The sequence below is a fragment of the Apium graveolens genome, chromosome 6 (assembly GCF_009905375.1).
Source record: "Apium graveolens cultivar Ventura chromosome 6, ASM990537v1, whole genome shotgun sequence".
NCBI classification, from domain to species: Eukaryota; Viridiplantae; Streptophyta; class Magnoliopsida; order Apiales; family Apiaceae; genus Apium; species Apium graveolens.
Window position 1 is genome coordinate 3837714 of NC_133652.1, and position 23948 is coordinate 3861661.

Below are 23948 nucleotides of genomic sequence, written 5' to 3' on the forward strand. Positions count from 1 at the left end.
CTAACATATCCAACGTTGAGAATATGGCGTGGATTCCATTGATCCATATAAGGCGCTTCCTTGATCCTTAAAATGAACAACCTGTACATGTTTACTAATCAGTAAATGAGTTAAAGATTTAAATTAAATGAATATCATAAATTGAGGCAAACACTGTGAAAAGTTAAGAAAAAATGCTGATGCTGTACTTTAACATCCAATGGCATCCCTGGAACTGGCCAGCTCCTTCTGGCGGCGTCCAATTATATGTGGCACATGGCAAAAAGAGCACTGAAGCACCGCCGATCTTCTCTTCAAATGGTTGTTGTCGGGTAAACCTTTTTGTGTTGAAGGAAGGGTGAGATTTTACAACCCATGCTAGAGCTAGTTGATCTCCAAGCATCCGAGAAGCCTTCATGTATTTAGAACTATAAACTTGTAGGACCTCCTGCAAAAAAACCTTTGCCCTGCAACAAAAGTAACACAAAATAGTCCTCAAATTGGTGAGACGATAATTTTTAAGAGCAAAGAACAAGCCTTCCTAACTCCCTGGGCAAATAATCTTCAAGAGTACAATATTCGGACCCCGTGAATTCCCGCTTCTAATATGCTTAGAATAAACATTTCACAAACGAAAAAAAGACACTACTGTTTAAATTATAGTCAGCCCTTTGAGCTTATTGAGGGTGAAAATTATTTAACAAACAAATACATTGCTTAAACTCATTTTTGGCAAAGATATCTATTGGCATGCGGTTTAGGCCCATTTATCTATTTGCAGCATTCAGATATATTACAAATCAAGACAAACTTCCCCCCGAATATTGCTTTAAAATATGTGCACCACCTTCGAATTCCATCTTGGCTGCCCCTAACTGCAATGAATCCTGAATTTAGTGGTTGCTCTTTGTTGTTGCGAAATGTGAGGGCAAGATCAAAGAGTAGGTAGTCTTTGAATATTTGTCCCAGGTCGTCAACCACTGCTACATCAGAGTCGGTAAAGATGTAATGAGATATTTGGCCCGGAAACTGAGACTGCTCCTCAAGTTTTTGTTCTAAGAAAACCTACATATGAAAGAATTTGCACATTATTAAGATGAAAAACTAAAGATACTGCAATTTCACTATGAAACAACTTATGTCTGCAGTATTATGTGCTCGAAATGAACATGTGAAAGGCCAAATGGCAATTTGTATAAGTAACTAACCAACAACATATCCCTATGTACTGTGCTCTTACAATGTAAGACCTGATTCTTTGAAGCATCAACTTGTCACGCGAATATTCACCTTGAATTGGATATAGAGTGACCCTGTTTCTGTGCACTGGAATTGTAGAAGCTGGATCAGTGAGAATGAGTACACTGCTTTGGGGCATTGTCACCTACAATTGTAATTTACCTTTCAACTGAAGTAACAAACCCTCGGTACAAATAAAAACAATTTAAATGATATATGTAAAAAGTAAACAAGAAAATTCCAAAAATATGCAAGTGCATGAATACAGTCGTCAAATAACAGACTATAGATCCTCACAACAAAGTTACACCAATTTGAACGAGGAACCGGTGTCATGTAAAATAATAGATTTCATCATCCGCAACTTGAAACTTGTGATACTATTGCATCTATGGCTTTAATAGTAACATTGTAACCAGCTTGTTAAAGTAATTGCATAACACAGACAGCTACCATAATGTGCACAAACAAGTCGTGATAGTCTCCAAAATCAAAATAACCATTGCAAGTTGGGGCTGCAACAGGTCCATAGCATTAGTTGACTATTGCATAAAAGGAAAGGAAAAGATCAACGTGCAGCGCAAGATGCACAAATTCTGAACATTTTCTTTAACCATATACCCAGTGGATATATAGATGATACTCTGTAATCTACAAGACTACAACTATGTCAGAAGACTCAGAATCAGAACACATTATGATTTGTAAATATTGGTTCCAATACCATGTTTCGGTTTTATGAATTGCCCTAATAAGCATATCACACATCTTCTCACGTCTTATAAAATCAGAGTTTCTTTTCAAACAAATGCTGGAATTTAAATGTGGTTCCCGAACTGCATAGGATTATTCTTATGCAATTACCTCGATGAAACTAATAAACGTATCAGAACAGCCAACGATCGCTCAACCTTATTGTATGACTTGTTTCCAACAGAAACCTGTTCATTTGAACTACTTTTGACCAAGCTATCAACAGTAGAATTATAAGTGGTAAAGACAGTGACAAAGCTAATGCCATTCCCAAATTTCGAATTTCTTAAAGAGAATGAAAAGTGGGTCTTGTTAAGAGCTTTTGTGCCTGCAGTTAAACAAAGAGTCCTATCAAGAACTAGGGGCACATACACTACATATAAAGTATAAACAGTATGGACTTACACAGAAATAGGTATGCATGAGAATATTATATAGAATAAATAGATAATAATTTAAAGTTTTTGAATAGGCATTAATTATAGCAACCAAAAAGTTTAGGAACATAATTTTATATTAGAAGAAAATCCGTTTTAGAATTATATATATCTTTCTGATCCTTGTTTATAACTTATAAGCTATATAATGAACATGAAAAGGTAGCAAACCTATAAGTATTATATTAGTATCAAATTCAATTAACATAGTCGTCGTTACTTTACAGGACAGAAAACTAATGAAGAACTTAATGATATGTCATAGAAGTCCATAAAGAACAAAATTTTTCTTTAATCACCAATCAAGCAGTGAACACGTTCATATGATCAATTAATTTGAAGCTGATTGTCAAGCAAACTGCTCGAGATGTAACAAATGCAATACATCAAGAAGATGTAGAACCTTGGCATTGAAGTCGATCAAGCAAACCTTCTCCAGCAGCAGGTCCAAAAACTAAATGATCAAATTTCTTAGTCTGTCTCTGGTGCCGATGCTCTAGTTTTGGATCCTTGTGTAACTCTAAAACTGACAAATGTTGTTATTCAGCAGGTAGGTTTAAACTACAAACCGGTAAGCAATACAAAAAAAAGAACAATCACCAGAGATTATATGTGGAAACAGGAAAATGACAGGCAAAAGTAAGAGAAACCGACGCCATCCGCTGCACACTCTCATCCCAGGAGTCCTTATATGGAACTTGCTAACTCGAATTATCTCAAAAACAGAAAAAAATTTATACTTATCAGTCTTCTAATTATTTACATTTATACGCCCAAATAAGAAAACCAAGAGTGCAATCCAGAGAGCTACTATCTTCAGAGAGCTACTATCTTCATGTTCCAGCATATCATCTTTGTATTCAAATTAATTCAAAGTTGAGATAAACACAACAAATCTTACACGACATCACAACACAAAGATAGTCAATATATGCTACACAACCATTTAGTGAAATCATATTCTGGAGAATATGGTATAAAAATGTCCGACCTGAATGTTATAAAGAGAGACTAATTTAATCTATTCGGTCTTCAACTCTATAATTCCTCAATAAATATTGAGAACTCATGTAACACTTGTATATTACCAAACTTCCCTAATTTTACGACTCTCGTGGTTAGCATGATGCCAAGTGTCTAGTTGTTGTCCTTCAGGCTTCACCACGAAATAGCCATATACAAAAAATAAGCGCAAGGCTGCAAACGTCTATACTTCCCTAGACCAATCAACAAGAAGCCTGGTGCACCGGATACAACAACCATAACATCAATTAAAAAAGACTTCACCTACATAATTGCACTGCAACCCAGGTCACTACAATACCTAACTAAAAATTACAACACAGTGCAAAAACAATCAGCACCGCCCTTACAAAAACCAATTACCAAACACCCTCTAATTTACGACTTATCAGCAATTCATCAACACTAGTAATTTACATTATAGCTAATCAATTCCACCGCAAAATTCGAAAGCTTCAAAATTTACTTACATATGAACGCCTCACAATTTCAAGAACATGGTAAGTGGCAAAAACAAATTTACAGCATCACTTCATCACTAAACAACACAACAAACAAAATGGGGTTCATCTAATTAACTCAAATAATGAATCATATTAAAGGGTCATGTCATATACACACAAACATACATATAATCTTGAAGATTCAAATTGAAAAGAAACAATTTCAAGAACATATAAACACATATATAATCAATAAACAACAAAAAGAATCAAATGGGGTTATATTAATTGCTTACAAGATTGTAATTGAGTGCTTAACAATGCAAGAATGCGAGATGGATTCAAGATTCAACGGGGAATTTAATTCTTTCACTTAAAGGTTGGATTTTTAGTGTTTGGGTGTAGAGAATTATGTGAAATACCCATTTTACCCTTGAGAATTTCTTGCATTTTCCCTACAAATAATGCAAGGAAATATTTTTTTTATTAAAAAGTGGTTTGCTAATCCAATAATTTTTAATAGAAAAATCAATATGTTACTTTTAAATTAGTTGTTTTTTCTTTTTTCTTTTTATTATTTTTTTGGGATTGTAAGCACTTGAGGAAATTAAAAACTCAAGTACACCTGAGTTGCAATTTACTTGTTTTATCAGAGTGAAAAAGGAGTGTCAAATGTCAATATGCTAAGATGTGATTGTAAACTCATAGTACTAACAGCTTGAGAAAACATAAGGAGAGCCATCTGATATGGACACATTTTTTACAGTTACAACTTTTTTTTAATATAATGCTACATTAAACTGAAGATGGGTTCGATCCTCCCTAACTTATGTTCTTGTATGTTTAAAGTTCTTGATCTTGGTATACATCATTCATCTTGTTACACGGAGGCCTTTCAAGCTTAGCACCTGTTTTTATTGCGAGTTTCTGCATTCCCGTCACAAGGTCTTCATCTTTTCCGACATAAAGCAGCTGTCTACCTGGCCGTGATTCAATCCTCTCAAAGTACTTAACTGGAATAACGCCATTAAAACCTTCGGTCAACACAACCTTGTTTTCCGAAAAGTAAAGTTCCATTCCCTCTGCAGAAATAAACATGATACAAAATAAAGAATTAGAAAACTTTGCGGCTGTTTATTACTATAGCATAAACTTAGTACTGATGCTTTTCAATTACCTTCCAGTGCTTTCTTGACATCAAGGAAGATCAAGATATTCACATTTTCTCTCATACCTAGAGCATTGCAGAAACGTAAATTAGATAAAACGTAAGAGGAAATCACGGCGCACAGACTCTTATTTAGCACTGGCACAGCATCAACAATGTCTAATAGGAGACGCATACAATGCTAAAAAATTTGACAAATTTATGTTTGTTCAAGCCATGATCGTCGCTAAACTTTTCCTCAGAAAAGGTTAGAACCAAAGCTATTATCCGCAGTTTATACCACAATTGGGTTATAAGTAGATGCAAATTAATATTTACTCATAATCTGAATATTCCTATTTCAGGCATGTTTTATATCTTGGGGTTGGAGATACTATTTCAGGCATGTTTTATAGAGAAGACTCATTCAAGGAATTCTGTATTGATATTAACTTTTTGTTTCCTTTCCATTTATGCTCCCCCAATCTCAGGTGTTTCTACCTCTTTAAAACTGTTTAAAGGTACAAAATTAAGTCGGGTGCAATAACTTATAAGTAAACAAATTATACACTAGTCTTACCACTAATTACGTCACTATCCTTTGGCAAGCCACAAGCAAAATGAATATGCAATCGTTTCATGCATTTGAGACCATGCTCCAAGATTGATGGTAAGTTCTCCCTGTATGTCCCATGCACACAAACTGCGCACGTCAAGAAGGAAAACAAAGCATTAAAGCAACTAGAATAAGTTGAAAAATGGTTTAGTTACTTAACAGAAACAAAAAACGCATCAACTATAGCAGAAAAAGTAAAAACTACTTACCTGGAACTTCTTCAGCTGAAATAATTGGTTTCACTAGAGATTCCGTTTTAACTGCCTGCAAAGAAAACCGATTCCAAATATATATTTTAATGAAAATGGATGCTCAACCAAAGATAAGTAAACACATGACTGTTGACTCAAGAAAGGATCAAAGTGATTTATATTACAGCACTGCCATCATCACTACACAAAGTAGAGGTGACAATTTTAATTTTGGTTAGCCTATTGTGTGCATCATCTTGTCCTTAAGTTTGATTATGGCCCAACCAGTCAGAATATCACGATCAATGAAAAAAATGAAGTTGCTTATGGCATGAGAAAGATCACTCTACCAAGTATGAATCAGTTGCAACATCAAGAAGAGAGATAAAAACAAAAAACTGTAATAAAGAGTCTGCAGTAAAACTATGCTATACACAAATTACTTCCGGATAACAAAATATTACTGCAAAAGAAAACAGAGACAGACTACTTCCCAAAAAAAGGATAATTACAATATACATGAGAAGTCGCTCGGGATTTGCAAGCTAGAGAAGTTTTGGGTAAACAGAAGAGTTTGGCAAGTTACAATTTAATAGTCACATAGGTTATTTTAAAAGACCAATAAGCTTATCCGCTGAAATATCAAATCTAACTAAAGGGTAAGAGAAATAAAAGGGTAATCGGATTATAAAACTGTAACAAACAATACAACTGTAAGAAAGCCCATGTACCTTCAGTGTATGTCCTTGGTTCGCACGTACAAAAAGCCTCCATTTTCTTCCACTAGGCTAAATCGCTGCTTATTATCAGCTATCACTGCCTAAGAAACAAGTAAAGAGTAGATCGATCAACCTTCGGTGATAATATTTATGAGAATGCCAGATCAAAGAAGTGTGATATGTGATATAGTATAATGAGGGTGTGCAGAAGATATTAATATCCCACCGAGAAAGTTAGAGAAGCTAATCCAGATACTCGACTTCAAACAACATTATACATGACAAGACTATAACCGTTACAAGTAGCTCTACAGTTTTTCTCTCTTGTTATATTCAACTAGTAGAGTTAAGTATTTAAAATAAAACCAACCAACAGTAGAAGTACTACTGAAAGAAAAGGAGACGTAATTAAATACCAAAGGACGTGCAAATACCGAACATCATGATGTCTATGAGAATAAGACAAGGATTACAAAACCTTGAGTATCAATAATAATGACAGTTGGCTAGTAAAATTAAGAAGGCATTATAACATACGAAAGTTCGCATTCATACCTTCCTCACATCAGCAATAGTATGTGAATTTAATGGAATATTGGCCACTGTCTGAAGATTCAGCTTTAACAAATCCTGAACTTTAACATACCCATCACTCCTTATATCCAGGTTAAATTTAGAAGCCGTATGACGCAAAATCCATGTCCTGCAATTATCAAAATGCAGATACAGAGGACTTGGATTTTCGAAAATTAAACAATTCGATACAAGGGGGAGGGGAATATCCAACAAAATAAAACCCACACCCACCCGTGACACCAGTTCATGTTGAATGTTTATGCTTCCAAAACTAAATAACAGCAAGTAATGAATAACAGTATCAAAGAAACTATTTCAATACTCTTAGCTTAGAGCAAAAAAAATAATAGTAGCGCTGTTCATGTTTACTTCTTTCCATCAATTTTTTTTTTTAATCTTGTGCTTGTTTATTTAAGATTTAAATTATCTAACAGAAAATCCATTGCTTGTTCACTTTGTCCAACTGCACCCAACAACAGATAGAAGAATCACTATCAAGATCCTTCAATAGCACAAACAGAATCCAAACTTACATATTGGAAACAACATATAATTCAAATACTCCTATCAAAAGAATGAAAAAAGAAATAAGAAAAAAAGAGAAGCGAAGTTGAAGACACATACATAAGCCTTCCAAGAGAATCAATCTTATCTGGAGTAAAAGCACCGCCTCCACTATATCCCCTGCTACCACCACCACGTCCCCTGCTACCACCACCACGTCCCCAGCTACTACCTCTCGTATAGGAAACTCCGTCCCCTATTACCACCTCCACTGCAATTCAGACGTTTCATATAATATAGTTTATAGATTAGAAGGATTGAAACTTTCAGACTATTAAACATTACAGCAAAAACCTATAAATTTTAAATTGCAAAAGACAATAAATTGCTAGGAAAATTATTATACAACTACCTCTTTTAACATAGATTAAATCAACCTAAAGATTACCAATTTGATTTACCGGAGATTGAGAATGTAAGAAAACAAAAATAAGACCTTTCGTAGTAGTATCAAAGTTTACAACAGCAACATAATATTAATTACATAAAAAGGCAATGGAAGAATATAAGTAAACCTGCCCTAATCACCTGAATGAAAACATCCTAAAGTCAACAAATGATTTTCAATAGCTGGAGATCAAGAATGAAAGAGACTAGAATGATCGAAACTATGACTTTCTCAGTATTACATTCTAGTAAGTAGTATAATAGCAACTTTGACATAATCAAGGAATACAAAAGCTTTAAAGGGATTTGGTGAAATGTGTAAACACGGAGAAAGAAAGGCAGTCCAACAATTTGCATGCTTTCTTAGTTATACGAGGACGGTAAACAATTGATTATTTGTTTCAAATGTAGAGGCACTAATAGGGTCTTTGCTCTTTTACAACCCTACAACTTGAATCTAATGCAATTCTAAGTTAAAACTAACTTATTTGTCATGTTTGTCAAAGGACAACTTATAAAAGGTGTTAACAACTACAGCTACCCACATCACCATAAATTAAAACAACCTTAAAAATCCAATCTTTTCAGTAACTAAATATCAAGAAAGCAAGAGAAAAACATAAAGATTAAAACTTTACGACTAAAAAAACAACCCTTGTCTTGCAACACATACAATTGCCAAGAGAACACAACAAAAGTTCTTAAAACTAAAAACTACAGCTATACACATCACCATAAATTAAAAACACACTTAAAAATCCAATCTTACAAAATCTAAATATCAACAAAGCAACAAAAAGCATAAAAATTGAAACTTTAAGACCAAAAAAAACAACCCTTGTCTTGCAACACATACAATTGCCAAAAAACATAACAAAAGTTCTTGAAAATAAAAACTACAGCTACCCACATCACCATAATTCAAAACAACCTTAAAAAATCCAATCGTTACAAAATCTCAATATCAACAAGCAACAAAAAGCATAAAATTGAAACTTTAAGCCCAAAAAAACAACCCTTGTCTTGCAACACATACAATTGCCAAGAAACACAATAAAAGTTCTTAAAAACTAAAAACTACAGCTACCCACATCCCATAAATTAAAACAAGCTTAAAAAAATCCAATCTTTACAAAAACTAAATATCAACAAAGCAACAAAAAGCATAAAGATTGAAACTTTAACACTAAACAAACAACCCTTGTTTTGCAACACATACAATTGCCAAGAAAACACAACAAAAGTTCTTAAAAAACTAAACACTACAGCTACCCACATCACCATAAATTAAAACAACCTTAAAAAAATCCAATCTTTACAAAACTAAATATCAAGAAATCAAGAAAAAGCATAAAGATTGAAACTTTAAGATGAAAGAACACAAACCTTGTTGAGTTAGAACAGGAAGAGGAAGCTTGTGTTCTATTGTTGTTGTTGTCCATGGGAAAATTTAGGGTTTGAAAATATTTGGACAATGAAAACGAGGAACGCAAGTACAATCTACTGGCAGTGTAAGAAGGTAGCGAAAATACAGCAGCTTGCCACATCTGGTTTTTTTATTTAATTTCTCGTTTTGGGACAAAAAATAGTACAAATATAAAAAAATTAAAAATATTCAAGCCCAATAATAGTGTATGAATATGAACTATGAAGCAATATATATGTGAGTACTTGAGTTGGGTTATCAGGTATGTTGTGGTCGGTTTATTGCTTCTTGTTTTTGGGTTCTTGTATTTGTGTTTTGTTAAATAAAATTTTTAATCAATTTTAATATAATGAGTTGAGTTAATTGAACAAGGTAAAGAGTAATTATTGAATAAAATAAATTTGAATTGACATAAGTTTTTTTTTAAATAAAAGTGATATAAGTTAAATTCGAATATAAAATACAATCTCATTAAATCAGTCGAATCACCTTTTTTTAATTGTTATGGTACTCGAAATTAGCCGCTTTTATTTAAGAAAATGGGTATTTTTTTTTAAATTAAAGTGACATAAGTTAAATTCGAATATAAAATATAGTTTTATTAAAACAAAGCACTTTTTTTTACTGGTGATGGTACTTGAAATTAGCTCCTTTTATCTTAAAGAAAATTGCAATTTGCACCCTCTTATTTTGTTTCAAAAACAAATGTGTATCAATAGTATCGGAAACTCAGTTTTGCACCTCTCAACTTCAACCCGCCAATTCAGAAAGCACCCTTTCGACGGTTATTATTAAAAAAGTAAGGGGTAGAATGGGAATTTCAGTAAAATATTAACTAAACTATTTTTTTATTTTTCAGATTATATTAAAAATTGAATTTATTATTATAACTATAAAATAATATCTTTAAATTTTTTGAATAATATTATATAGTTGAGTTTTGAATTTTAGTAATATTATTAATGCCAAAAATTATATAATTCTACCAAAATTAAATTCAAAATAATTTTTTATATATATTTTATATATATTTAATTTAATGTAATTATTTCATTTTAAAGTCTTTAACGTCGTTATGATTTTAAAGTGCATTTAATGAAAATATTCTGATCAATATTAATATTTAATATACAAGAAATCATTTTTATAAATATTTTAACTTATTTTTGAAATTCTAACTAAAATTTATTTATATTTTAAAATAAAGTTCCCTTTTTACCCCTTATTATTTTAATTATAATCTGCAAAATGATGCATACTGGATTAGTAAATTGAAGTTGAGGGGTGCAAGTTGTATTTCCGAAAGTTCTGATACAAAATTGTTTTTTCAACTTTGTTTGAGTGTGCAAATTGCAATTTTCTCTTTATCTTAAGAAAAGTGGGTAAATCGTAATTTTTTAAAATTATAAAATAATAATAATAATAATAATAAAAAATAATAATAAAGATCAAGTTTTTGACAATTACACTAGTTTGTAAAAAAAATAATGGCTCTTAGAACTTAAATACATTAATATTCTGATGTTTTTTTTACAAGGCTTATAGGTTATAGCAGGATCTAGTAACGAATTATCCACTTCAGTTATTCAAGCTCTAATATTCTGAATTCAGTAGAAACGAAAATTACATTTGGAAGGATTGGAATTTGATTCAATTTGGTAAGATTCAAATATGAGCACAACTCTGAACAAAATTTATACCAAATTAAATAAGGGGATTACAAGTCTAAACTCTCCACCCTCTCATAGTCTCATGTCTGTGGAGACTTGCTATTCAATCACCAGAACATTTGGACCAATAATGCTTCACAGGTTCTCAGATGCAGCAGCAAAATGCATTTAAACAATAAACATCATTCGAAACACCAGATATGTTTATAACATCCTTAGAACAACTCAGAGTCTTAGATGGAAAAATGACAATTCTACAATGCTTAAATGTTAAGTCTCACTTTGGAGTTTTCAAAACCATGAGTTTCAAAATCCAACTTCCAAACCAATTTATCCTTTCTACGACCACGAGCAGACGTCCTGACGGTGGTTGATTAACTGCAAGGAGACATAAATCCAACTGAGACAGATCTTATGACCACATTTCTTTGTGAAAATTTAAAGGGCAGAACATTGAAGCACTATATAATCAATACCTGCAACTTGGACTCAACCTAAACTTGGAGCCCTTGTCCTTTCTATTGCTTATCAAATGCTTCCTGCTTCCTGCTTCCTGATTGCAGCTGATTTTCTCGACTATGCATATGACCCATGCCTGGGAGAGGTATACTTATTTCCTTATAGTTCTCATTACACTTAAGATTCAACTTAATAAAGCAACCGATACTAAAACCAGATGTACTTGGTAAAATGAGATCATTATTAGTAAAGGCCTAAAAGGTTGAGGCAATGGCAGATTTTACCGCCACATGTTCTTTATGAAAATTTGAAGGCAGAACATCGAAGCACTATATATTTAATACCTGCTCAGCTGCTCCCCTATCATCTGGACCTCAGGTTATTCAGGCTCATTTGGGACAGTGCTCAATGAATTCTTATGAAAAGATTAAACAAAAATTAGAAGGATTGTGCTTGGATTAATACCGTGTTTGCAACCAGTTCCCAGTTACATCAGTATTTACAACATGATATCTCTGAGTTAATCGTGTGCCATTTGTCTAACGAGGAATATATTTCCTGTACTTGAGGATGCGATCTGTCCCCCACGAGGAACTCATGAACAGCTCCCTCGAGTTCAATCCAGCTACAACCTGGAACTTTTTTCAATTTCTCTTTCTTTCATTCTTGTCCTAACATTTCTTACACAATCCCACATACTGAAACTAGCATACATATTGGATAGAAGAACGTATGAACCTGAATTATGAGGATCCCTCTGAATCAGATACTTGGCCACCGGCTCTCCAATATTTAAATTTTCATGACTTTTACAAGCACTAAGCAGAGTTCTCCAAACCACATCATTTGGCTCAATTGGCATTTCCTGTATAAACCTTGCAGCTTCTTCTACGTACCCTGCTCGGCCAAGTATGTCAACCATGCATCCATAATGTTGTAGTTTAGGTTCTAACTTGTGAATTCTTCTCATTATCTCAAAACATATCATGCCTTCTTTAACCATGCCAGAATGGCCACAAGCATTCAGAACTCCGATGAATGTAATGTCATCTGGTTGTACACAGAGCCTCTCCATTTCAATGAACAAACCAAATGCTACTTCGCCTAATCCATGGATTGCCAACCCACCAATCACAGCATTCCAATGATCAACACTTCTCTCTTTTATATTCTCAAAAACTTGTATAGCGATCTCTATGCTGCCAGATTTTGCATACATGTCGATAAGGGCTACACCAAGTTTTCCCTCAACAACAAAACCATTTTTCTCCAAGTACTGATGCACTGCAATTCCTTCCTTAATGTTTCCTAATTGTGCAATTGCTGAAAGAGCAATCACCAAGGTTGTACGATCAGGACAAAACTTTCTTTCGCGTAACATATCATGAAACAATTCTAAAGCTTCCTTAAAATACCCATTCTGAACATACCCCGCCACCATGACATTACACGAAACTACATCCCTCTCACCCATATCATCAAACAAACCCCTAGCAACATCAACACAACCTAATCTTCCATACCCATCTATCATATTAGCCCAACTAATCACATCCCTTTTCGGCATTCTCCTAAACAAATCATAACCAACTTCCATCTTCCCACATTTAGCACAACAATCAAGCATCAAATTCCACGAAATCAAGTCCCTCTCCGGCATTCCCTTAAACAACTCCCAAGCACTCTCAAACCTATCCACATACCCACAAATCATACAATTCCAAGAAACCACATTCCTCAACTCAACCGGCATGGAATCAAACACCTCCCTCCCCAACTCCACCTTCCCATTCTTAACATATCCATCAATCATCGAATTAAATGAAACAGAATCTCTAACTACCATCTTATCAAAAACTTGCCTACCAAACTCAACAAGGCCACATTTACAGTACATACAAATCAAACAATTCTCCACAACCAACTCTCCCTTAAATCCAACCTTCCTCAACACTCCATGAATCATCACCCCTTCATTCCCCACCCCCATCCTACAACAAGCCTTCAACACCAAAGAAACCGAAAACTTATCGAAAAAAACACCCTTCTCAAGCATCAAACAGAACAACACAACAGCCTCAACAGGCTCATCACCATGAGAAAAACACTTCAAAACCAAATTCCAAACAAAAGGGTCACCATCAGTTCTAAAATTCAACACATAACGAGCAAATTAATGAGTGGAGTGTAATGTGCAGAAGTGAAACTTAAAATGAGCTTTGTAGTAAAACAAGAATGTTTTATAAGACCTGTAGTTAGAAGTCTTGCATGGAGTTGGTTTATGTCTGCTTGTGTCTTGCAGTAAGGGAAGAGTGTAGTTGTGGAGTGTATTGAGTTCCATGGTTGGTTCAAATTTGCACAGAGATTCATAAAATTTTGAAGATTTTATTACAAGTGAGTTGAAGCTAGAAACTAGAGATTCCTGTAAGAGAAGATAAAGCTGGGTCCAGAGTCCATACCACCTGTATATACGATAAATTGCCAGTGTTGTAAAAATAAAAATCGGGAAAAATTGGTTAGAACTACTGATTTGGGATTAATTAAAAATTCGCGATTAATCGGAAACAATTAATCACACTAAAAATCAGATATATTATAATATTAGATTATATTTAATATATTATTATGATTATATTAGTTATTTATCAACAAATATATATTTATTATATCATTATTTCTATAATTATTCATATTTAAATTAATATAGTATTTTAATTTTAATAAATAATTATATATACTCCAATAAAAAAATTCGCAAGAATTAATCGTATTTCAAAATCAAATCAGTCGGGTAATTTGCAGAGGATTAATCGGTTGAATCGGGGATTTTTGAACACTTAAAATTGCATCTTAGATTTTTCACTTTTTTGCCTGATAATTTTTTTTTGTCGCAGCCTGATAATTTATATTTCTTTCGGTAACGATATGGTTCGATTTTTTGCTTGTCAATTTGATCAGAAATTTTAATTGCTCTCTAGCAATTTTAAACTGATGTGTTTGAAATTATTTGATATATTTTTACAATTTTTACGATTCTGTATTACATGTGATTTTTTGGGTCAAAATTTTGTCAATTTGAACATAAAAATATAAAGCTGGACAGTTATTTTCGAACAAAAGAATCAAAATTTTATGTTTTGTTAGTATGGATTATAAAATATAATAATTTCGATTTTTTTACTATCATATGCACATGATAAGCGCAGAAACTTATATTTTAAGCTACTTTATCTGTGGAGTTGATGTGAATACGGAGAGTCTACCACTATTATAAAGAAGAAACCAATGAAAATTGGCTTAATTTCCTTGTGGGCACGTAATAGAAAAACCGTAAGAATTTTTATGGTATTAAGTACAAAATATCTATCACTAATCAAATATGGGCGAGCATGTTAGTATGTACTATGTAGTATGTAGTGTATATCAAAAAATTCAATGAAGACACGTCTTTTTATATGTGTTTAAGGTACTTAATACAATCTGCAAAGAAGCGATTGTAATCTATAATACGCTTACCTATGTATATTGCGGAGACAGGAGAGAGCAGAGAGCATATATGAATCTTATGCATCATCTCTAGAAGTTCTAGCATATGCATCGAGTTCTTAGACTGATAATGCTTCAAAATGGTTAACAGGAACGACAACTTCAGCAAAATTCAGAACGTTGAATATATTTATTATATCCTTAGAACAACTCTAGTCCTACACGAAACATCAAAATCCTAAAATGCGTAGATATCAAGTCCCACAAAAAAAACATAATTTCCAAATCCCAACTTCTAAACAAAATTTTCCTGTCTATGCCACAAGAGTACTGGCGGTGGTTGACTCGCTGCAAGGAGAAATAAATCCAAGTGAGAAAGCATTGGATAAAGGGTCAGGTAGAAAATTATACAGATACCATGTCCCATTAACTATATTAATTTTGAATGTTTCAAATAGAAATAAGCTACAGTGGATTAAGTAATAGAAAGATGAAACTAATGGAGGGAATTGAGCTACAAGACACGAAAGAAAGATGTGGTGCAGTAAAAGGATTGCTAAAAACATTAGACCAACTTTACTAATTTCAACATGCTTCGCCAGTAGCACATTTTCTGGTGCATTCATTCTTATCTAAGAAGCAAGGACACGGGTGCGGGAGTGCATAATGCGGTGCATTCGACAAATCTAATAATATGGGGATTCTGGTTTGGGGGGGGCACGTCTTACAAAAATTAATTTTTTACAAATATTTCATGTTAATCAAATTAAAACCTATTAACAAAACCAAAAATTGAGAATAATTTATTAATCTGAAACACAAAAAAAAACAAGTAAAATATTTTAGTTTATGCAGAAATGAATATGAGACTTGATAAATTTGTAATAACTAATATACATGGATCCTTAATTTTGTGAAATAGTTTGTTGACATAGATTTGGACAATAAGTTCTGAAAATAATTTTTCAAATTAGTATTTTCAAAGAATCAATGTGTCCGATACGAGGATACGTGTGTCCAAGTATCCGACACGGGGACTCGGCACGTGACCCAAGTATCCCTGCTTCTTAAGCTCTTATAGACTCACAAACTACTTTCACAGAACATAACAAATTCTAGTGATAAGCTTCTATCGACGTCAGAACAAAACAGAACTTGGCAAATTTGCTATACACAAGCGGTAATATGTAGTTATCATCCTAAAAACCATTATAACAGGAAACCCATTCCTTGACTTTTTTTTCATGGTAACAAGCATATTCTGTCTAAGATTTCATAAACATGGAAGATACATCTTGTAGATAAACTAAAGCAAGAATGCAATAATTGAAGTTTGGCAACAACTTAATCTAATGAAAACAAAGATATTAACATTATTTCTAAATCCATGACAAAGAAAACACCCAAAAGAAGTTTATCAATAAAAAGATTATATGTTTGTTCTAGATGTTTTATTTCCCTTCACATTTTCAGCTAAAATTGACATACTTAAGTAACTCACAGAACACCAAGAGAAAAACAAGCAGATTTGAAAAGAAGTTACACTGCATTAGAAAAATTCTACAACTTACTATTTCCAGACGGGAGGAAGCTTCTTGGTCTTCTTGTAGTACCGAGCAAGTCTATGAATCCTGCTCTCAACGAGAATCAACCTAAACTTAGAGTCCTTGTCCTTTCTGTTCCTTTCTAAATGCTTCCTGATAGCAACTGCTTTCTTGATGAGGTGGTAAAGGTCCTCAGGAATTTCAGGAGCAAGCCCTAGGCATTCATAAGAAACAAAGAATTTTATAAGCCTGATTAATTGAAAACAGAATAGCATTCAACATAAAAGAATAACAAGTACCATGTGCTTTGAGTATGCGCAAAATCTTGTTTCCAGTTACACTCTTCACTTGAGCAATCCCATGAGAATCACGAAGAATCACACCAATTTGAGATGGTGTAAGACCCTTCTTTGCAAACTTGCATATATTGTCATCAACCTATAATCAAGCAGACATTAAATTTCAAACACGTATTACTAATCGTAGAAAAAACGAAATGAGGAAATTATCATTTCAACAGAACTACCTACAAAAACTACGGCTATCTTTTGCTTATAAACATAGGCATTTGAACAATACATTTCGCACATTAACACTAAAACCTAACTCGCAATCTAAAGTAATTTAGTATGGGAGTATGTTCAGTGCACTAAATACGACAACTCTAATATACTCCACTGCATTGACGCTACATTGCAAAATGAAAACATTACTGCCAAGTAGAATCTACACTATATATTTTTTTATATAAATAACGATTTCACGTCTTGATAATTACAGGTTCAATTCAAACTTTAATTTTGAAACTGGTCCTACAACATTTTAATCAAATTAAGGATAAATATCGAAACATGTATAGAAGTATTTAAAACAAAAAATAAGCAAAAAGAAATGTAATAATAGAATAATATATACATACATCTTGAGGAGAGATTTTCAACCAGCTAGGTGGAGTTCTCTTGTAAGGCGGAGCTGAAGCTGAGATACCCTTACTGTTTTACAATCATCAAATATTACTTTAATTAAACATGAGAGAGAGAGATAAAAAGAGAGAAAGAGAGGGAGAGAGAGATAGGAGAGAAGGAGAGGGGGAGAGGGATGGAAGGAGAGAGAGAGAGGGAGAGAGGGAGGAGAGAGAGAGGGGGAGGAGAGGGTGAGAGGGATAGGAGAGAGAGAGAGAGGGAGGGGAAGAGAGAGCGGGAGAGAGAGGGAGGAGGGAGAGAGAGAGAGAAGGGGGAGGAGAGAGAGAGGGGGGAGGAGAGAGAGAGCGGGAGGGAGGGAGCGAGGGAGAGAGAGAGAGAGAGGGGGGGGACAGAGAGAGCGAGGGAGGGAGGGAGGGAGGGAGGGAGAGAGAGAGAGAGAGAGAGATTACCCTCTACTGTGCATACGACCCATGGCGACGGCGGTGAGAAGAGTGAGGTTGAAGCTCTTAAGGGCGATTAATTGGGGAGATTTAGACTAGGGTTTTGTGTGTATATGATGAGTGATGACAGGGGGATGCATTTTGGGCTTTTGTATATCCTAATCATGGGCTCTACCATATATCCTAATTTTAGGTCCAAACTGTATTTCATTCCTCAGCGGCACCGAGACTTCCCGGATGCATGTCTATATTTTATCAAAACCCATGCCTAAATAACTTAAATATAATAAAATTTAATAAATAATTATTATACTAATATACAGGAAATTTGAATACAAAATTAAAATTAGTTGACAGTAACAACCAAATACCATCATAATACTCATTTAAATTAGTAACTTTTTAGATATTAAAATATATATAAATATTTTAAAATTATATTTGTTATTTCTGGATATTTCTAATATTAAAATAATTATTAAAAAATAAAAAATAATAGTAAAAAGGCATGCCCAATCATGAAAATGCATGTCTGGCTAATTGACATCATACTCATCTTGGTATGTCCGTACCGATGTGACATGCAGGGGTGACATATATTTTACTGAATGCAACAAAGTGTAATAAAATATAAATATCGATATTACAACCGCTTAATTTTGAATTAATTTTACGGAATACAATAAAGTGTAATAAATTATAAATATCGAATTTCAAGTGCTTCATACAATGGCCTGAATTACAATAACCATGGCCTGTGTGAAGTGAGTTATATATGAAAATTATTACATTTGTATACACTCTAACATGAACATGCTGCCAATAATAATTTACATATCTTCAAAATACAAGATCTTCTGCATGCCATATTTTACAGTAGCCAATCGAGGTAGAAAAACAATATAAAAAATCAATTGGAGGCCTGTTAAGTGCGTGGTACAATCCAAACTTTGCCGTATAATACACTTGCACTTGAACTTTGCCGTAAAAATAAAATTCCTTTGATTGCATGACGGTTGATGAAAACTTTGTAGTCGCAGAGCTTCCATTACAACTTCCAAGGAAGGATGGCCATTATCTAAAACTCTAGGCCATCTGATTCAGGTTTTGACGGATATTCAAGACCCTGAAGGGCAGGCATCCTTCTTATGTCTTCTTCCGAGTAAGTTGGGATGAACCAGTAATGCTTGTCCATTCCGAACACCTGAGGAACAATCACCAAAATTGTACTCATAAGTATCCAACACAAGGATTACACCGGTAACTTGACTAGAAAGCTATTAATCAACAGAATTTTGGAACACCATTAAATGTATGCTTCTCATATTTCTCACAAAGGTTTCAAGAGGTTCAACATGGTGGCTTTGGTCGTTTAAAATTATAGACTTCTCCGGCAAAATCAATAACTTATCGATTCCGCACCTATAATTTTACCCCTTTAAGACCAAACCAAACAGCAGGTCCAACTTACAAGTAAGGTCTAGGGAGCATAAGATATATGCATGACTTAACCCTATTCATACGAGTAGAGAGGATAGTTCCATGAGAACTTAAAACCTTGTATATATAAACGAATTATAGTTCCATCTATGCCCTAGAAATGTGTAGCAATGACTTCGAACAAAAAAATTGATATTCACACCAGTCATGCACCGTAAATAGCTTAAATCAATGCCACTATGAACATTGCTGTGAGATAGTAAGGGAAGCTCGCCTGTTCAAAATTTTTCTTTCGGCCGAGGTCGAATCGCCATTTTGGAGTGGTCTGCTTCTCGTATGCCTGAGCAAAAATCAAGTCATTCATTTTTTACAACTAAAACATCAGTTGCTTATTTTCTAGTTCATTTACTATATAGTCCTTGAGGTATGTTAGACACAACTTGAAAGCAGATACTATCAATATGCATAGATAATTTATTAAAGAAATGTGCAAGTACGACATCCATGCTCATCATTTAAGTTTAACAAGATATAGCATAGAAGCAAATTATACCTCAATAGTTGTAGTATTACCAGCCACCAATGATATGTGCATTATCAGGAATCCGAAAACACTCAACGCAAAAGCTAGATTTAGTACTGGATGCAAAAAAATAATCATGTTAATATATATGTGAAAGAAAAAGAGGGGCCCTGACAAAACAAAATAGACAGTGCTATGTCAATGCAAGTCATCCAGCACAGGTAGTGGTAGTAAATCTTACCAAATGCAAGGAAAGTGGTCGCAAGACTGCTTGGCGATCCAGGTATCTCTTCATCAGTAAAGAACATTATAAAATGTGATAGCAACGATAAGGTCACAAGAGTGGTCTCAAGAAATGTGTAGAACTGCATAACATACCAAAGAAATTCATTAGGTTCACTATTTGGCAAATTTGTGAACAGGGTTTTGTAAAAGTCTAGGTCATAGTGACATGCAACCGAAAAAAATGAAGCTAAATCTTAATGAATATGCAGGCATCACTTGAGTCCAGAGCATACAATGTCAGAAAATATGAAACGTACTCCTTAAAGTAAAAACATAAAGTGAATTATCCGCCTCTCTTTTACTTAAACCAATCTGACCCACATGCTTTAGCTAGAATCTCGTGCAGACATTCAAACAAAATACAGTTTACAACAACAGAAAACCATAAAATTGCAGAGCAGCAAAATCGCCCCATTTGCTCTTAGGTACACAAATGCGGATGACATATCCATATAATCAATGTTCGCTAGCTAGGCCTATATATGTTTACCATGGTAGTTAATACATAGGTACAGAGTATACATTCAAATGGAACATGTACTTTGTGACTCATTATTCCAAAATTTTACCCCATTATGTTGTTCTTGTGCTATTAGATAGTTCCCATCACACTGCTAAATAAAACTAGTATAAGAAATATAGAAACACAAATTACAAACAAAACTTGCAGACCAGGTGAAATGAAGATCTAAGCAAGCAAGCCCATAAGATACCACGATACAGGTGAACCTAGTCGCTTTGCTAAGTACTAATAGTCAAGTTTCCTGCAACTGGAGGCTTTCGGCTTACAAGGTTCATCATCCATGCATCCCTAATTATTTCAAATCCAACAATTAATTTTGCTTGATATAACTTCTAGGCTCCACCTGAAACTATTACAGTTTTATTGTTAAAAACTGAGCAAACCCCTACGCATTACCATGTGGTAGCCTGGGAATTCTATGTCCATATTGCCTATGCTTGCTGAGTTGCTGTAACTAGGTCAATCCTTGTGATCTGGATCTTTCTACCACAAGCAATAGATCTCACATTAAAGAAAACTCAAATATTGCAAAACAAAACAGACAAGACGACAGTTACCATCCTATAGTTATCCTAATCTTAAGTGACCAGCTCATCTAAAACCTTAAGGTGTTAGAGAAAGTCCCCAATAAGATCATATGTTTAACACTAAGTAGAAACTATTTATCAGGTAGTTAACTACAGATACCTCAACATCTGTAATACTGCATGTCAAAGCTGAAGCAGCTAACTCAATTGACAGGGGAAGGGGGGGGATAATGGACAAATTTACACCACACAAGGGATTAATCATTTAATGAAGTACTTAACATGCATTTCATTAGTAACTACTAAATATTCAATGGACAACAATTACAAAAAACAAACAAAAATATGAAGTGTTTATACCAGTTCATAAAGTACAAACCAATGGAGTACTCTCTTGAATAGTACGTTAATCGTTAAGGGTTTGGCACAATAATCAAAGTCCAAAGACTGTATCTATTGTATTGACTTGATAATCATTATAGTATATTATATTAACTTTCCCTTTATAAAGTGCACCAGAAACAAGAGCTAGAACGATAGCTTTACTCAAGTAAATCATCTATTACTTCTTCAATAGGCAACACTAATATAATGGTGAATGTGATAATTTTCAACTGACTATGAAAATGGAATGTAAGGGGTAGATAAAAACTAAACAAGTTACAAGTTAACCTTTATATATATATCTACAAATTTCAAGAGTCGATGCGGACATCAATACTTGCGAACCAAAACCTATACTACAACCCTAAAAAGTAAATACATTTCTGAAATAGAAGTATAAAAAGTATACCAGGAAAAGAAGGAAATACTTGTAGTTCAATGCCCCGACACAATTGACAACCCAAACACAATGATGGTCCATTTTCAGTATACATCTCCCACCTGTTTTTTTTTTCAAAAAAAATAAATCAGCTTTCTCCGATCACAAGGGAGGGTAATATAGCTCCCTAAACTATGAAAGTAGAAAAAGGAAGAGCGCTTACAAACAGAACAATGATGACAGCGGGGTGGTTTTAGCTGGTTGCACTTCCGGCAGTATCGAACACCCAGGTTTGTCGGTTCACCTGCCAACTGACTGAATTCAGAACCATCCAATAAGTCGGCGTCACCATTCTCCTCGTCCACAACTGGCTTCCAATTCAGAGGCACACCACCCGGGTCCGTTAAAACAACAGAGAAATAACTCCATAGTAGCATCACCAACTGAAAAAAAATGATCTTAATAAATCTTGCTAGATGTTCATCAACTGTTAAGATCAATATATATTTTATAGCATTAACTACTTACCATGCAATAAAACTAACACTAAGAATAAGTACATATATAGGTGTTCATTTATTTACAAATTTATTTAGTCTACAAACTGACTGACACTCATGATTTTCTGGGACCGATGATTTGCAGCTGGTTTGCAGTGGAATATAGCCATATATACATATACATATCCATCAAACCCGAGTTTTTGATAACTTAATTTAGCAAGTAAAAGTATCAGAAAATATTGAATACTAAACAACAAAAGTTCGAGCTAAGCAACTATCCTATCCAACAAAAACAGCAGCAAAGCATCCTAACAATTTACAAAATAAAAGTCATTGTGAGTTACAACTAAGCTCAACACACCTCTAATAGAAGCTCAAAACAAAATTCAAAATTTACCAAATTCTACAATACCAAACAATCAAAATTAAGCACAATCATACACAAAATTGACAAAAATCAATTAATCAGTAGACACCAAGAATACAAAAACTACTCACAAATTCACAATACAATTTCAATAAAAATATAAAAAATTCGAAACTTTACGAAACTTACCAGACCATGAAACAGAAGCAAAACAACAAGTGCAACAAGAGAATCAAGACCACCACTGATCAAAGCTGGGAAATAATTACACAAAACAACAGCATAATAAGAAACACCCACAACTCCAAGAACTAACAAGATCATAATTGAGCCAAGACCCCTTAAAGCTGTACAAAACTTAAATACATTCCAAGCCATTACAGCTCCAGATCTGTGCATAATCTGCTGCAAGATTGATCCAAGAACTTAAAGTTTTGATCTTTTTACAAATTAAAAGTACCCTTTTTGTTTTGGATTGAATTGTTCAAGATTGATCAAGAAAGATTGATCCAAGAACTTAAAGTTTTGATCTTTTTTGCAAATTAAAAATACCCTTTTGTTTTGGATTGAATTGTTCAAGATTGATCAAGAAAGTTGTGTTTTTTGTGGGTTTATGAGATTGTTGTTGAAGAATTTAAGAACACATGTTTAGTCTCAAGACTTGTTAGAATAGTGAAAGTATATGACTTTTTTATACAAGTATGTAGATCAGATTTAAGATTTAAGATAAACTTGTTTGTGTTAAAAAATACTAGTTGTTGGCTTTGGATTATTTTGGTCTTTGTTTGAAATTTGTAACAACTCCCCCGTCCTAATAAATTTTTTTCTTAATAGACGTACATTTTTAAAATAGAGAATTTGACACATATTTTAATTATATAAATTATTTTTAAAAAAATTCTTATTGAAATAAAAATTAAATCTTTAAATTTTTATTCAAAAAATAAAATATTAAAAATAAGTAATGAAATTTTACTAGATAAAACTCTTAAAAT

The 23948-nt window shown here is 33.6% G+C and overlaps 3 protein-coding genes and 2 pseudogenes across 3 annotated transcripts; all 5 read right to left on the bottom strand.

The window, feature by feature from the left end:
• LOC141664446 (uncharacterized) lies at positions 1-4161 on the bottom strand (annotated as a pseudogene).
• A 381-nt stretch (positions 4162-4542) lies between these two features.
• LOC141664447 (uncharacterized) lies at positions 4543-8431 on the bottom strand (annotated as a pseudogene).
• A 2733-nt stretch (positions 8432-11164) lies between these two features.
• LOC141667941 (pentatricopeptide repeat-containing protein At2g45350, chloroplastic-like) lies at positions 11165-15277 on the bottom strand. The gene is given in 5 exon segments (XM_074474592.1): positions 11165-11548; positions 11647-12280; positions 12282-13804; positions 13807-14091; positions 15146-15277. Coding segments are annotated over 3 exon segments (1875 nt in total). The 5' UTR covers positions 14000-14091; positions 15146-15277; the 3' UTR covers positions 11165-11548; positions 11647-12121.
• Positions 15277-18185, bottom strand: LOC141667942 (small ribosomal subunit protein uS15-like). Its single transcript, XM_074474593.1, has 5 exons — positions 18032-18185; positions 17579-17651; positions 16959-17097; positions 16687-16873; positions 15277-15463 (listed from the first exon to the last, which is right to left on the bottom strand). The coding sequence occupies exons 1-5, from the start codon at positions 18052-18054 to the stop codon at positions 15430-15432; spliced, it is 456 nt and encodes a 151-aa protein (XP_074330694.1). The 5' UTR covers positions 18055-18185; the 3' UTR covers positions 15277-15429.
• Positions 18186-18700: 515 nt separating this feature from the next.
• Positions 18701-23644, bottom strand: LOC141667246 (putative protein S-acyltransferase 14). The gene is made up of 7 exons (XM_074473656.1): positions 23143-23644; positions 22307-22526; positions 22114-22205; positions 20227-20350; positions 20016-20101; positions 19737-19802; positions 18701-19226 (listed from the first exon to the last, which is right to left on the bottom strand). The coding sequence occupies exons 1-7, from the start codon at positions 23350-23352 to the stop codon at positions 19101-19103; spliced, it is 924 nt and encodes a 307-aa protein (XP_074329757.1). The 5' UTR covers positions 23353-23644; the 3' UTR covers positions 18701-19100.
• Between the last annotated feature and the right edge of the window lie 304 nt (positions 23645-23948).